This window comes from Watersipora subatra, chromosome 4 (genome assembly GCF_963576615.1).
Source record: "Watersipora subatra chromosome 4, tzWatSuba1.1, whole genome shotgun sequence".
Taxonomy (NCBI): domain Eukaryota; kingdom Metazoa; phylum Bryozoa; class Gymnolaemata; order Cheilostomatida; family Watersiporidae; genus Watersipora; species Watersipora subatra.
The window spans coordinates 26,814,984-26,830,348 of record NC_088711.1 but is presented as its reverse complement, the minus strand read 5'-3'; the positions used below and the strand labels follow the sequence as shown (position 1 = coordinate 26,830,348).

Below are 15,365 nucleotides of genomic sequence, written 5' to 3'. Positions count from 1 at the left end.
CAACATTAGGTGGAACTAAATATTTGTTTGATAGGTAGCCAATGCGCCTGCGGATTTTCTATTGGATGCCATAGAGATAGGCTCTGTGAGTCCTCACCCCACATGCCTGTTATGTACAATGACTGTCAGTTTCGGTATGCGTACATTTGTGTGGGCTAGTCGCGCTTTTCTTTGAACTGAATCCTTTTTCTTGCGGCAACAGTGTAGTCTCCCTCTTTAAGCCTGGATCCCATATACTCTGCAGACATCGGCGATAGCACCGCAGGCCTATCAGCGTTGAAATGCAAACCTACGTGTCGAGTACCGCGGTCAACGCAAGAGCTCAGCGCTATTCAACTTTCATGAAGAGCCGCAGGTAAAACCTTCTCAAAGTTCACTGTACAAGTGAAGGTCAGCATTTTCGAAATGACATGGCAATCGAACATTTTTTATGCGATTATTAGCGATGCAGCTTTATGTGAACAGAAGCCACCAAACCTATGGCCGCATGTGTTTTGCTGCGCAAGATTACCGCCAGGGTCTCCAGCTGATATGGGTACCATGTTTTAGCTTACCAGCAGTCATATCCTACTGTGCTCAGTTTTTGACCTCTGCAAGCAAAAGTCCTTGCTCTCCCCCTCAGCTGGTTTGCACAAGACGATTTGGCGAGTCGGCTTTCGCAGCCAAATCTTTTGAAAAATGACAATAAAACTCTGCTTAGTATTCACATGTCTAAGCTATTAGCTTGTAACATACGTACATAACATATGTACGTAACATATGTACATAACGTATGTACATAACATACGTACATAACATATGTTATCTACACTGTTTGTTATTCGCAAGTTTGCATCATCCGCAAGATAGAAACAGCAAAAATACGCAAGTCGATGAGTTTTGTTATTCATACATTTTCATCAGATATTTCAAGCTTTTGAAAGATGGAAATAGCACTTGCGCATAATGTGAACGAAAGTTCTGCGCAAGCTTTTCCATTTTAATCATTTTCCACACTACTGCTATTCGTATTTTGAAAGCGTGCTGCTTAGCGAGACAGGAGTGCGCCATTATGAACTTCAGCATAGAAAACCTTACCTTTTTCAACAAAGCAGCCGCGTTAATTCGCAACACTCAAATGTCCATTGAAATGCTTTGTGTACACAATTCCAAAACTGAATCATTTGCACAGTAAAAGCGTGGTGATACAAAGTAGTTATTGGAGCTAGTTAGTTTTGTATCTCTTGTTTTGACTGTTTAAGTAGCCATTCCTCATACTAAAGGGTTTTAAACTTGACCTTGGCAGCCTATGCATTCTGTTAGACACTAGATGACAGCTGTCTGTAAAAGGGTTAAAATACTTTTTTCAGCAGACTGAAATCACCACAGACACTGCCACCCACATGTTAGTCTATCACACCGTGTTGCCCTAGCAGAAGTGTTGCTCTAGCAGAAATGCATAATAATATGCTACAGCTGTTCGAGCAGCAGTCTATTAACCGCGTGGCTAGATAATTACAGTTAGGAATTTTTTGTTCACGACGGGCTCAACAAGCTCGTGGTGGACACAATGATCTGTAAACACTTGAACTGCCGAAAGCTCTGACTCATTTTAATGCCATAACTACTTGAAGCATTAGACTAAATACTGGTGACATCTTCAATGATCACGTTCTCCACAGCTGTAGTTCACCCACTATTACCTCGTTTATTGGTCAAACCTTTTGAGACAAAGCCAGTGAAGTACTGTATCATTAGTTTTATATGTTCGTCACATGAAGTAGGGATTTATAGGTATGCTATGTTAGTATTCCCTGCTTTTAATAAACTCTCACATCATCAAAGTGCTCATATTGCTGGGTAGCTATTAATAGAATAACTAGAACGCCTAAATACTAAGGTAATAAGCTGTTTATTTATTGTACATCTACTAAAGGGAATAACCTTTTTGGACGCCTCTCATTTTCTTTGCAAGTTTAGCCAATTCAAACGTTCTCAGCGCTTTTCCATGGTTCCCAGAGCAAAAAGGAGAGCGCTATATGGCTTCAGTAGTAGGTATGGTGGCGTATGTTTACGTTTTTTGAAGATAAGTTCTCTTTCAAGTCATAGAAATGAGGAAAACTTCAAAAAGTTAGACATGTGACATTCATTTATCAAAGAACAGCTCCTATGATGGATCCTTCAATCCTCTAAAGATTTGCCTTTGACTCTAATTATATCAATTTGCCATCATCAAATTAACTTTAACATGGCTTTAGTTAAGGTCTTAGTTTAAAACAAAAAGGTTGTAGATTGTCTACTGCAATCGCTTCGACAATGGATTATGCTGTTTTAAGTTTGTTCCGGGAGTGATTCCTTACCTCTCAAGCATTTTATATATTCAGCATTCTTCCTTTGTTGTTTTAGTAACTATTTTTAATTTGCAGTTGAGTTTATGATAAAATTATTTTGTGATATCAATAGTTTTTTAATGCTGTCTATGTCTTTGATTAAAAGGGATTATTGTAGCATTGTTAAAAATTGCGCCTCACCCATTGGTCTAGTTTGGCATTCAGTGATGATTAGCAGATTTCATACTACTGTTACAGTAGGTCTATAAAGGGTGGCGAGTCTCATTCACATTTGTAGGAAAAGCGTTTTATCAATCTATTGGAGAACATATTAATCTAATAATAATGCTACTCAATGCTACAGAAAATGTAAAACACCAAAAAATTTCACTTTAGTACAAAAACATCGTTGAAGAAGTTTAAAATAATTTTTTTTAGTGAAACTTGTGCCCAAATTAGGGTTCACCCCAGAAATTATGTTCTAGAGGAAGAAAGTCTAAGTCTGGGACAAAAATTTGGGGTTGTCTTTTCGTTCCCTTAAGACAATTCTCTAAAAGTTGGGTTTTTTTAGGATTATTTGGTCATCTTTATAACGCATTCATTGCCATGCTAGCTCAGTTGTAAAATTGTGAATTCGATGGGAGGGGGAGCAAAAATCTATCCCAGCTGGGAAAGATCCCTGGTCCAAATCTATTAAATGTATTCTATTAATGTAAATGTAATCTATTAAATCACAGATCTATAGTTGTAAGCCATCACTAGATTCATAGATTCACTAGATTGTCCGTATTCACTGCCTGTTGGAGTTGTCTGTTTACTTAGAGAACTCCTGGTTTTATACCTTTTATAATTTCCATACGTCTTTTCAGACTCTCTTTATTTTCAAATTACCTGCAGGTGGTATGCGTGTGCTTTTCAGGTTCTAATTGTGTGGCGCTCACAACTGTGGTAGCGTTACGGTAGTTTTCCATTGATTTGGGCAGCCGATAACCGTGTTAGGTAGGCTTATCGGCAGCGGGTAAATGCAGGCCTCGCTATGCATTATTAAAAACTAGCTTGAAATCTTTATAAATAGTTATTACTTGTAGGCTATGCTAAACTAACGCTAGTATAATGAACTGAATTGTAAAATTTTATTTTTAGATTGATCCTCGAGTCATTTTCTGATCGATAGAATTAGCACTGCGTCGATTGCTTATTGTTGAAATCTGCATTTGGAAGATAACTCCGAGTTTATCGATACGCGTAGCCTCGTATGCCTAAATGATTGTGTACGGTATATCTACATTCATCGATAGATATTGTTAGACGCATTTTCACTTGTACCATGAGAAGTATGCATAACATAATCCAAAAGTACCTTCAGCCATCTATTGGTATTTATTTTAGGAAATAGCTTAAGCCAACGACGTTTTGTCGTATGTGTCAAACACAAATAAATTGATTAAAACTTTTCATTTTTAGTTTACTAGCTACAATTCTATTTGCGCTTTGGACATAGAATTTATGAACTCGTGTGTAAAAAATAAGTTAGGATGCTGAGGCCTTTCATGCATGTGACAGTAAAGGTAGATGGCTTGTGTGATGCATCACCTAGCTACTTGCTATGAGCTGTCTTGCAAAGTATTGCTGTTTTATTCTGTTTCGTCGATTATAGCAATACAATTATAGCGATTATAGCAATACAATTATAGCGATTATAGCAATACAATTATAGCGATTATAGCAATACAATTATAGCAATACAATTATAGCGATTATAGCAATGCAATTATAGCGATTATAGCAATTGCAGTATCCAAATAAAGATTTTCTGTAATTCATGCTTCCTTTGTTGCTTATAGAAACCAATAGCTTTATTAATTTTAACATGCTCATACTTGACTAATCGTTGAAAAGATGCAGCTGTATGGAAGGAGTTGAACCATATGAAATGAAAAAAATGATCTCGATCATATATCTGCAGGAAACATCTTGTCATAGATCATTAGCTCTTTTGATGCATGGTCACAGGTGATACCACAGAGCAAGTCACAAATATTTCATAACTTGTTAAGATCTTCTACAACATTTTATAAACTTATAAAACTTGTATTCATTAGCATCAGCAAGTATATTCACATTGACGTCTGCAAATATGTGTTCGGACAAAACATGATAAAATGGTTCTTTTTGTGACAAGCCTAATCCATAACACGTGTACCGAGTTAACAGTTTGTGTATGTAATGGTATGCAATGCGTAATGCTATATTTTGGAAACCCTTGCCATTAAGTTGTAGATGTTAGTGTTCTCATTGGAACGGCACAAAAACTCACCCTGATGTTTTAGAAAGTTATTAAAATCTCGCTTCAGGATTGTAATTGACCACTAATCGTTCTTTAAAAAACAGTAAAATATTTTTTATTTTTGCAAACGATGCATTGTCTTTTTGTAATACTTTTTTAGAGGCACTAAATTATTCAAACTGTACATATTTCCTTAGAGTTATTTGTTCATGAGTATATCTATCACTTTACTTACTATCGCTATTTTATTATTGAAATAATTTTAATACGTTGCTATAATTTAATGTCAGTGATATTTTTATACCAACAGCTCAGCAAAATGTTTCATATATATATACCGTAAAACCTTTATTTGAATGCCATGGTGCTCTATTTTTCAACCCCTCTCCTATTAATAGTGGTGCTTTGTTAGAGGTGACGTTCAAATAAAGGGTGGCGTTGTATTTATCAAATACCTTGTCAGAATTTTTGAAAGATAAATTTAACCATTTCACGGACAAAATTAATGTCACCTATATTTTGCGCTCTCTTTCGGGCAAAGCGACATAAACCCTTTTTGGTAAAACGAATTTGCTAACTTACCTTCAACTTGTCATAGATCTCTAAATAAATATGTCCGGTAAAGCATATTTAATGTCTCTACCAGTTGATATCTATTGCTTGTAATTAACCTATGATGATCTTATAGTCTGCGTTGCAATTTGTTGGAACTTTCAAATTTGTATGTCATTCTAAACTTGAAGGTATATTTTCATTTTATAACTATATTTAACAATGTTGCATAAAAGCTCATTACACTCATTGATATGTTTGCTACTGTTTGCAGCCAAAATGGTTTTTTATGTGCAATAGAAGAGGAGTTATGAGCTTCGATCCATTGTTTATCTAACCGCAAAGATGCTATCAAATTATATGCTATAAACTTGCAAGCTTATAGGTTATACATAATAATAGTTATTATATAACCTATAAACCTTATAGGTTATATAATAATAGTTTATTAACTATTACAAATATATATGCAAGAACAAGTGACAAAAACAAACTATGTTTATAATACATTCGGACACAAAATTTAACACTTGTAAATCAAAAATGATAGTATCATTTGCTCGGCCAGTTGCATTCTGATTGTTGCCTTCGTTTGAAACCATGAATTTAATATCCTTATGGCTGTTCAAAATTTTCTCCAGTGTCTTCTAACCTCAAATCCTTTTCTGCACAGTTGAGCTAGTCAATATTACCGTCCATACAATTTTTAGCATCGCAATGCATTTTACACTTCTCGCGCAAATAAAAAAACGTATTTAATCAAAATAGCCTCAGAATTTTAGCCTAAAAATTCGTAGTAACACAGATTCCATCGTAAATGCACAAAACTTTTTTCATATACACCGAAGTATCAAGGTAGTGCTAAACAAGGTACTACTATTAACCTGATACAGTTAGTAATTAGTGTAAAACCTGTCTTTAAACGCCCCCTTTATTTGAACTCCACTTCTATTTGAGCGACACTATGAGAGTGGGGGTTGAAAAATAAGGTGCACCCTTTAATTGAATGCCACTTCCATTTGAATGCCACTTCTATTTGACCGATACTATTTGACGTTCGTAATTTTTACGAACCCGTGATAACAAGTGATCAGTAGAAAAGTGTCCACAAAACGGTCAAATAGAAGTGGCGTTCAATTAAAGATCGGTTGCTTTGCATTTCAACCCTTCTCCCATAGTGGCGTTCGAGTAGAGATGGCGTTCAAATAAAGGTGGTGTTCAGATACAGGTTTTCCTGTATATATATATTTGAAATATATATAGGGCCTATTTGACTAATATATATATTGGTTGAAATGCTTTAAATTGTGACGCAGTAGTGTTTCAACTGTTGCTATAATTATTAGGCGTGTTTAAAAAATATATACCATAAAACCTTTATTTGAACGCCATTGTGCTGTATTTTAGTGGAGTATGTTTGCAGTACTATAAATACAACATACCGTAAAACCTGTATTTCAAATATAAGTTTTACAGAATGTTGCATTTATTACGAGTAGCAGACATTTTTCAACTTCCCCAAATTTGCACTATTTGTTTCTGCGAGTGTGAATTGCGCGGAATGCGCAAAATGGTTTGTGCAGGTTTTCAATTCAAATTATATACTCAAACTAGGCTAGTAGTGTTTATTCTACTTGGCAGTTTTGGCCGAAAGAACTCAGTTGGCTATGTCTGTATCGCATGATTTCCGCAGCCAAATTTTTCAAAAGCGCCCAAATATCTCGATCTGTCTGCTGACGTGACATTAACTAGTGATTCAACTCTGCCCTGGAGTAGTCCTCAGTTATTTTATTGATCTGGTTGACTGTATCACCTTTCAACAATGGTCTGTGAAGCAATAATAGAAATGAACGAACAATGAAAAAAGTCCAAATAAATCATGACTCGTAAACATAGAGAATCACAAAAGCTGCGCTGGTGTGCAGTCGGTACAATATGATTCGTTGTTGGAAGTGTCAACATTTAGTTTGATGTTTTCATGGGAATGGTTGGAATTCTTATTTTACACCTGTGGCTATGATTTATTGCTTGCTGATCCCAAATGTAACCCTGCTCATGTAATCCAGCAGTATGCTTGCAAGTAATTGAAGCTTCCCTGTCTATCTAGGATAGCTTTGCGCTGCAGAATTCTCGCTGAGATGTTTTAATGATAGGCCTGTTAGTGATGTCTTGCTAGACTAGTGTGAATAGGTTATTACAAGGCGACTGCGGCATGTACTATTGCGCAACCTGTTACTGGCTGTCTACGCTGCTGCTGCGCTTGTAGAAGTTGGTGAGGCCTTACGAGTTACCGCCCACGAGAGACTCGGCGAAGTTCTATGTATCCTCAAATCAATTCTGAAGAAGTACCCAGCTGTCAACTCAACCGACCTCCTTACTTCTACCGGGGTGCTTATCAGCAAGATCAAAGGTAATGGATAGTTGTTTTTTTAAACGTTGTATACGCTATTCTCACTTGTATCTTCAGAGAAAAATTTCTCCGCGTATTGTTCTAAGAAGGACAAAAAAGCAAAACTTTGTTTTTGGTGAACGTTGTTTATGTTTGGTAAGTGGAGGCAACTCCATGATCTCTTGCTGTTGTAGGTTGCAACTACCAAGGGACGGATGCAGCAATGCCGGAGCTGAAAGAGGCCATTGACCAATTGGCCCTTTCCTTTAGCAGCAGGTGAGTATTATGTGGTTGTTGTAAGGCAGCCGGTCTGTGTATTACAAGGCACCTTCGGGTTGCGCCAAAAAGATAATCTCTGTCGTGCCATTATTTGCAGAAATATTGATGTTTTAAGCGAGTCGTGTTTAAGCCTATTCAAGTCGTCATACTTCATGTATTGTCTATTGTCAGAGTAATGACTGTAACAGTCACACGGACAATGTGTCAAGGTCGATAGTAACAATAGATGACAGTTTCGTATATTTATTGCTTTAGGACGTTATGACTCCCGTTTTGGCACAATCGGTTCAGAGCTACAGAATCGTTGTTTTAAATTGTATCTATTTCCGTGGTACAGCAGTTACAGCAGTTACAGCAGTTACAGCAGTTACAGCAGTTACAGCAGTTACAGCAGTTACAGCAGTTACAGCAGTTACAGCAGTTACAGCAGTTACAGCAGTTACAGCAGTTACAGTAGTTACAGCAGTTACAGCGCTATTCTTCACCATTAAGCTCTTTTATGTAACCAGTTTACTCTTCCGCCTGTGCAGTAATTAGTATTACTTGAATGGCTATGGTTTGCAGTGTTCACATTACTTGCAGTGTTCACATTACTTGCAGTGTTCACATTACTTGCAGACAAAGAAGTTTATTGCTCAAAACTTATAGCTTCATGTTTTTAAATGTACAGTGCAGTATCTCTCAGTTAACAATTGCTTTGCCTATCAACAAACTATGATTGGGAAATATGAGTGAATTTGGAAAAGAACTTGCGATAGAATAAGGTCGCAGTGAAGACTGCTCCATCGAGTGTACTATGACCTTGTTCCTGTCTGTCAGGCAAGACCCATAGTGTGGAGGCTTAGGACTCTAGGTGTTAATTGGTTTACCATATGGATAAGATCAGTGGCATCGTTGCTGTCACTGCAGATTTATTTCATGGTTCTAATAGGATTGAGTTGATTAAGCTCTCACTCTATTTGCTCAGGTCTACAAGGCTATGGATATTCATCAGATTCCTATTCTAGACACTCTTGATACGGATTCGATCGACAAAAGATTTTATAAGTCAGTGAAAATGCAGGCCGGACTGATTTAGGTTGCTATAATAGGTTGATATAGTTGTAAATATCAAGATCCTATTGCGAGAATATTGCTCGTGGAATAAAGTTGGCCCTTAAATATCAACCCAATTGTTGGCAAAAGGTAACCATGGCACTGCAAAGCAGTAAATATGGCGGTTGGTTTGGAACACGAGAAGATATTTCTTGCAATAAAATGTTTTAGTAAATGATAAAACGATCCAAAATGAAAAGCCGGAATAAAAGCTCACAAGCCACAAATTTTATTCCAACTTAGCATAACTCCGGTATGACTGGTATAGTTATTACTTTGACATTCAGGGATGCAGGTAATGGGTTGTCAGGTTTAACCCTCAAAATGACAACCATGTGAAGTACTATGTACCGGATTGAGAGCGACCACAAGAAAGATATTTCATGTCAATCAAATTTTGGCCATGACTGAATGAGTAGATTCACTTTGGTTATCAATAAATCATCGTTTAGTTACTACCACGCAGTTGCTTACAAATAGATACAATTTAATAAATAATATAAATTTAGGATTAAGTATAATGTGGATATTCCACTGGGCTACAAACAGCACTTACTGCCTAGCTGGTTGATAGGTTCAACATGGACATAGAATGGTACCAATCATATGTTCAACCACTCAACCCATTCTCAAATTTTAAATGCTCCAAAAGTTGAACTGAAATTGTGGTGTGTCAATCTTCAACACCTACGCTCATATCGCTGGCAGTTGTTTTAATTGCTATGTGATATTATCCATCAGTTCCTTGTTGATAAAGTGCAGAGTTGTCCTATCAGACCACCTGCGTAGCAATGATGACAAGTTGTGTAATCAGTACATATTGCTATCAACTTTCGTTGGCACTGTCCAATGTAAACAATTCACCAACGTTTAACCAATAACAAGTCTTCTTATTTGGTCCAGTGCTCTTGGATGTTCTTCATATTGTTCTGGGATTGTCTGAGAAGCTATCACATGCAAACTTACGGTTGTTTAAGGTATGTTATGATGGAATCGTAGAGAGTATCTTAGGTCGTGGCTCACATTCGTAATAAGTATATCAGAACATACTTTCTTAACTTACACTTTCATTCTAATCAGGAAGAAACAACAAATATTTGATAGTATTTCCAGCTCACTATAAAAGTAAGGAGAAACTTTTGCAGCAGTTAGCAAGATCTTTTTATGAATATTGTTCATTCTAATGAAGACAAATTCGCAGTATAAAAAAGATGACAGGTTCAGCCATCTTTTATTTGTATCTTTAAATAACAAAATATTTGCTTTCCTTGTTCCTTTCTATCTACTCATACGTATCCATAAAGTTTGTATGCGAAAGCTGTTTCACTGTAACATTTATGTTGACAGAAACCTGAATAATAAAATCGTAAGAAATATTGACTCGCTTGAACAAGGGAATCCATAAAATTGTGAAAGTTAAATTGTGAAAGTTAATTGTGAAAAATAGAAAAGTTTCAACCTTCAAATGTATTGGTCATGCTGAGATAGACCTAGTCTTTGGTCATGGCGATATATCTTGATACCATGTTCCTGGCCCGGGTAGCTTTTGTCATATAAGTTTTAAACAGTTGCAAGGCGGTTTTGAATAGAGTATTCATATGGCTTTCTCATTCCAATCACTCACCTCTCACAACCTTATAAGAATTTCAGTAGCTTTTGCCTTTATTGGAGTACACGATGGTTGAATCGAGTACACTTTCATTGAGTGTACCTAATAGTACAATACCCTCATGCACCAGTGAGTGTGAAAGCATCAGTAAAAGTCTTTTACCAAGATCTTTGTAAATAGTTCTCAGCTATGATTACTGATTGCTTGGTGAATGTAAAAATGGTTTTATTGGATTCATTCCCGTGTCATCCGCTAATCAACGTTTAGCGTGTTAATCGTATATCTCTTTGAAAGCAGCATGTGGAGGATAACTCAAAGTGTGTGGATACAAGTAAATTTAAGCAATCGCTTTTTGTGTACCTTTATCTATTATTCAATAATGGATGTTTTTAGATAGTTTAGCGCGCGAACCCCTCTGGGGTGTAGCTAGGGGGATCCAAACGCACCTGAACTTTCTTATGTGTGTAATGTACTTCATTTACCGATAAGCCAGTCAGGCGACACATTTACATTGAGCTCCGATACACCAACCCTTCATCGACTCGAGGCTAACCAGAATTTGTAGATCAGAATCTCAAGTTAATGTCACACCTTCATCAGAAGCCACGCCAACTCAGCCACAGATTGAAAAAGATGTATTGGATGCAGTGGCCAAAATTTACTCTGTCAAATGTTTAGATAAGATGACAGTTTGTGTTGTAAGATATTAGTGTATCTGAGGTAGGCTACAGGTAAGCTGAGCTTGAGCTAAGCTGCTCTGTCACTCGGCTGTCCAAGGGCACTGCTTATGGACGTGTGAGTAGTAGTTATGGTCGATAAGAGGTGCTGACATGTGACTGTGTTTTGTGTGTCATAAGAGATATTAGCAGTTGGAGCTGGGAATACCCAACTTTGGAATATATATATCTTATCCACTCTCACACGGAATCATTATTTATTGTGTCTGGTGTAGAGAAGGTAAGGGGACCATCAGTTTCTTTCTCAATTTTGTTTGTATACTAGACTCTATTTTAGTACCTGATTATAGTACCATAGAAGTGTATGCAATATGAGTGTAGTAATTCAATAGGAAAAACCATCATGTAACCAAGTCTAACGCGAATAAACTTTCCGAGTTTGACTACTACATGTAGGTAGAAGGAGTAAGTTAGCATGTTTACATCTGCTTAGGGATTCCTAGCCTTTTAGTTGATATCCTCATTCCCGTACACTTCTGAGCTATATATATACATGTATATCTCACATCATTGTCTGTTTGATATCAGACCAGGGTTTTTCTATGTAACAGTTTTTAGCTCCCGCTGACAGACCATTTGCTCCAGTGTAGTAAGTTCCTGGAATCCTGCTGATTTTACGTGTTCATTATCCCAGGACTAGTAGTAGTGGTGGTTGTTCTTGTGCTCTTTAGCACTACATTGGCATCCTTATTATTGTCTTTTTTATCAATCAAGATTTAAAACATCATTTAAAATATAATGGGTGATTTTTGCACCCCATGACAGATAGGGTGTCCTTAGCCAAGGTAGATGGTATTGTATATATACTTGATCCTTTTATTTTAGCTCTTGGTGAATGGTGAATCATTTAAAGATTTGAATCCCACGCTCGTTGCAAATCAAGTATAGCACATTGGTTGGAGCTATTTGGTACTCCTAACACATTTGCTTCTAATTACGTCTCTTAGTACATATTTTATTCTTACAGCGTGTCTGAGTATCTGATGGGTGATATGGACACTTCTTTTTCCATTTCTCTCGCCACTCCGCAGGTAAGTGTTTTGCTTCTAATGCTGCGGGATTGTTGTAGTCCTATCAGGGGTTGTTGTGAACCTATCATTACTTGACGGACTTACCATTGGATATTCGAGCTCTTTAGATAGCTGCTGGTGAAACTTCTTTAACTGTATTGTTTCTAGTCGGCTGTTGCTGTTATACTATAACATATTGTATTCTATACGTTTAGTAACCAGCCATATTACATTATACATATGCTGTATTATTGTACACTATACATATGCTGTATTATTGTACACTATACATATGCTGTATTATTGTACATTATACATATGCTGTATTACTGTACACTATACATATGCTGTATTATTGTACACTATACATATGCTGTATTATTGTACACTATACATATGCTGTATTATTGTACACTATACGTATGCTGTATTATTGTACACTATACATATGCTGTATTATTATACATTATACATATGCTGTATTATTGTATCAACTATAATAAACAAGTTCGCATTATTTGCTCAGATGCGGGGAAGCATTATGTATCCATTAGCCTGCTTAGCGGTCAACAAGTGCTAGATCAGGAAGTATCCTGTGGGCCACAGTTGATCCTACCCGATGCTCAAAGATGTTAGTAATGTTATTAAGTTTAACAAATCCATGAGCCGATGAGCATTAGTTCTTCTTTTATGATCAAAGTATAAACCACTCAACTGGTGACTTAATCTGTATGATTTAGTCATTGATCCGCTCTGTTCGTATGAACTGACCCTTTAGCCAACGGGTTGCTAGTTGTTTTTAAGTCTGTCTAGGCCGTACAAGTACACATGACCCCAAAGTAGTAGTTAAAAAAGATTAAGTTAGTATTTACTTGTTTCTAATAGAGGAAACTCGCAGATTAATGATAGAAAAAACCAACTGATGTACCAGTTTGTTGATTTGCTCAATTCGTAGAGTATCTAGATACACGTGTAAAAGTTTAGCGTGCAACTCGTGCTAGCTCACTAATGAGAGGTAAAGGGCAACTTTAAATATCTGCTAATCTCTGCACAGTCGTCCATAGTTGAATTTAGATGAAGTTTTTGGGCAAATTAGCAGTTTTTGTGAAAAGTAGCAGTTTTTGCCAAATGCAGCCAGCCATTTTTTGCACCCTTTTACGATCTTCTTACGACAGAATCAAAAAGGTATGTTGGATTTCTCAGAGATGGCATATATTATCTCGAGTTGAGACAATTGTTTCAATCAACCGACGGTCTTAGCAAATACTGAACTGTCTCAGGTTGATACTGAACTGTCTCAGGTCGATACTTGTACTTAAACCTAAGAAGCATTTTCTCAGTGAAGCACTTACACTCGTCACCTTATCTAATGATATGTGGATACAGTGAAGCAGTTTTGGCAAGGAAATTACTGTTTTTGTTTACTAAGACAGCAGGCAGCTTATTAAGACCTTATTGCACCTTTAGGATGGCTCCTCTGATTTTAGCTGCCGGTTGTCATGTTGCCTAGGCATGCTTCATGCATTGCCATGCTAGATTTAGGCATTGCAAATAGAGAAATCTGACTTTCTCAGGCATTTGGATAACCTGTGTTGCAACACACGCATACTCTTCCGTCTCTTTTAACATGCGGATCAATCCATTGTGTTCTTTGTCTTGCTGCCGGATTACTGACAGTGAAGTCTTTATACTGAATTTTTAGCAGGTGTGCAGTTTGACCTTTGACCTGTCCTTTATGTTCATCAGTTAAAATTTAGCTTTTAGTAAAGTTTACCTTTGAGTTTTGGTTTTTATGGTCATTACAAGGCAGTTTATATTGTTTGCAGAACGCTGACTCTTCATCCATGTCACGCACAGATATTCGACAAACAGACATAGCGAGAGGTAAGCATGCTTCACTTTAAACAATGTTTTTTCACATTTTTTCACTGTTTACTTAGGATTGCTTTTTACACTTACCTTCTTTCATAGGCTGTTAACTTCCATCTCATTTGATGATCTTGTGGAGGTAAGTAGGTATGTGAGGGTCGCTTTTATGGTACATGGTTTATAGAGTCAAGTGTTGCTATATTTGTAGAGTTGCTCTCTCCTGCTAAGATGGATGCGCACCTGAAGCAAATGGAGACAGGGGTTGAGCATGCATTGGACCGAGCCAAGGCATGGTCCAAGTATGCTAAGGATGTTATTTACTACGTCGAAAAGAGAACACAACTTGGTGGGTTTTAACTACAATCAAATATCTGTAATTATTTGAAATTCATAATTAAACCTCTGTTTTGTCAGGAAGGCCAGGAAAGATTATGTGTAGCTTCTTTAATCGCCATTTTGAGAGGGCTTTGGTTTCGCCTGGCTCTGGACCTGGTTTGTGTTGTTTCAGGCGTGTGACTATTTTTGCAACACAAAACAACTTACTAAGCTATTCAGCATTTACAGTTGTGTTTTAAATTATGGATGGAACCATTTTATTTGTAATTGTCATCTCTTTCTATGCTACAATTTTACAGAAAATTATGCATATTTGGTGAAACAAATATTTCAGCTTTGGTTCATTCATGTGTTTAGACGTTGTTTGTGTTAATTTTACCCATAGCATACCAGTAGAAATATTCAGTTTAACACATGAGGACATCAAATATAGCTCTTCTTCATCCCATTAATGCAACCATATAAATATCACCTTTTGTTAGTTTTAAGTTGCAATAGTTATAATTTAGACTTAGTTAGAAATTGAGTATTTTTAAACAATCATAATCACTTTCTTCTTTAGCTAAAGCCCCATTCAATGATTGTAAAGATAAGATCTCTTAGAAAACTTTCATCGGAAAAGCTCTAATGTTGTTTAGTTTAATCCCATGCATTAGTTTTGTCACAGAATCATGTACAATGTAGGGTCAGTCTCTCAATATAGGTATAGTATAACTGTCTATGTGCAGAAGATATTTCATTCGTTCATGATAGATCTATACTGTTTTCGTTTATCTGAAGTTGCTGACGCACATTTTATCTGCACATCAATTTATGCATTTCAGGCTTGTAATGTCTGTTTGGTTCAAAGGCTGGGCATTAATAATTAATGTTTTATCATTCTCTTGTTTTTT

The 15,365-nt window shown here is 36.6% G+C and overlaps 1 protein-coding gene across 7 annotated transcripts in view; it reads left to right on the top strand.

Annotated features, from left to right (window-relative positions):
- The window catches only part of LOC137395140 (rho GTPase-activating protein 45-like), a 44,210-nt gene that overhangs the window by 12,034 nt on the left and 16,811 nt on the right, over positions 1-15,365 (top strand). For all 7 annotated transcript variants that reach the window (XM_068081956.1, XM_068081954.1, XM_068081955.1 and 4 more), the window contains exons 3-7: positions 7,415-7,558; positions 7,732-7,813; positions 12,225-12,288; positions 14,094-14,151; positions 14,345-14,482. In XM_068081956.1, the coding sequence (XP_067938057.1) occupies positions 7,415-7,558; positions 7,732-7,813; positions 12,225-12,288; positions 14,094-14,151; positions 14,345-14,482 (486 nt within the window). The remainder of the gene's footprint in view (positions 1-7,414; positions 7,559-7,731; positions 7,814-12,224; positions 12,289-14,093; positions 14,152-14,344; positions 14,483-15,365) is intronic.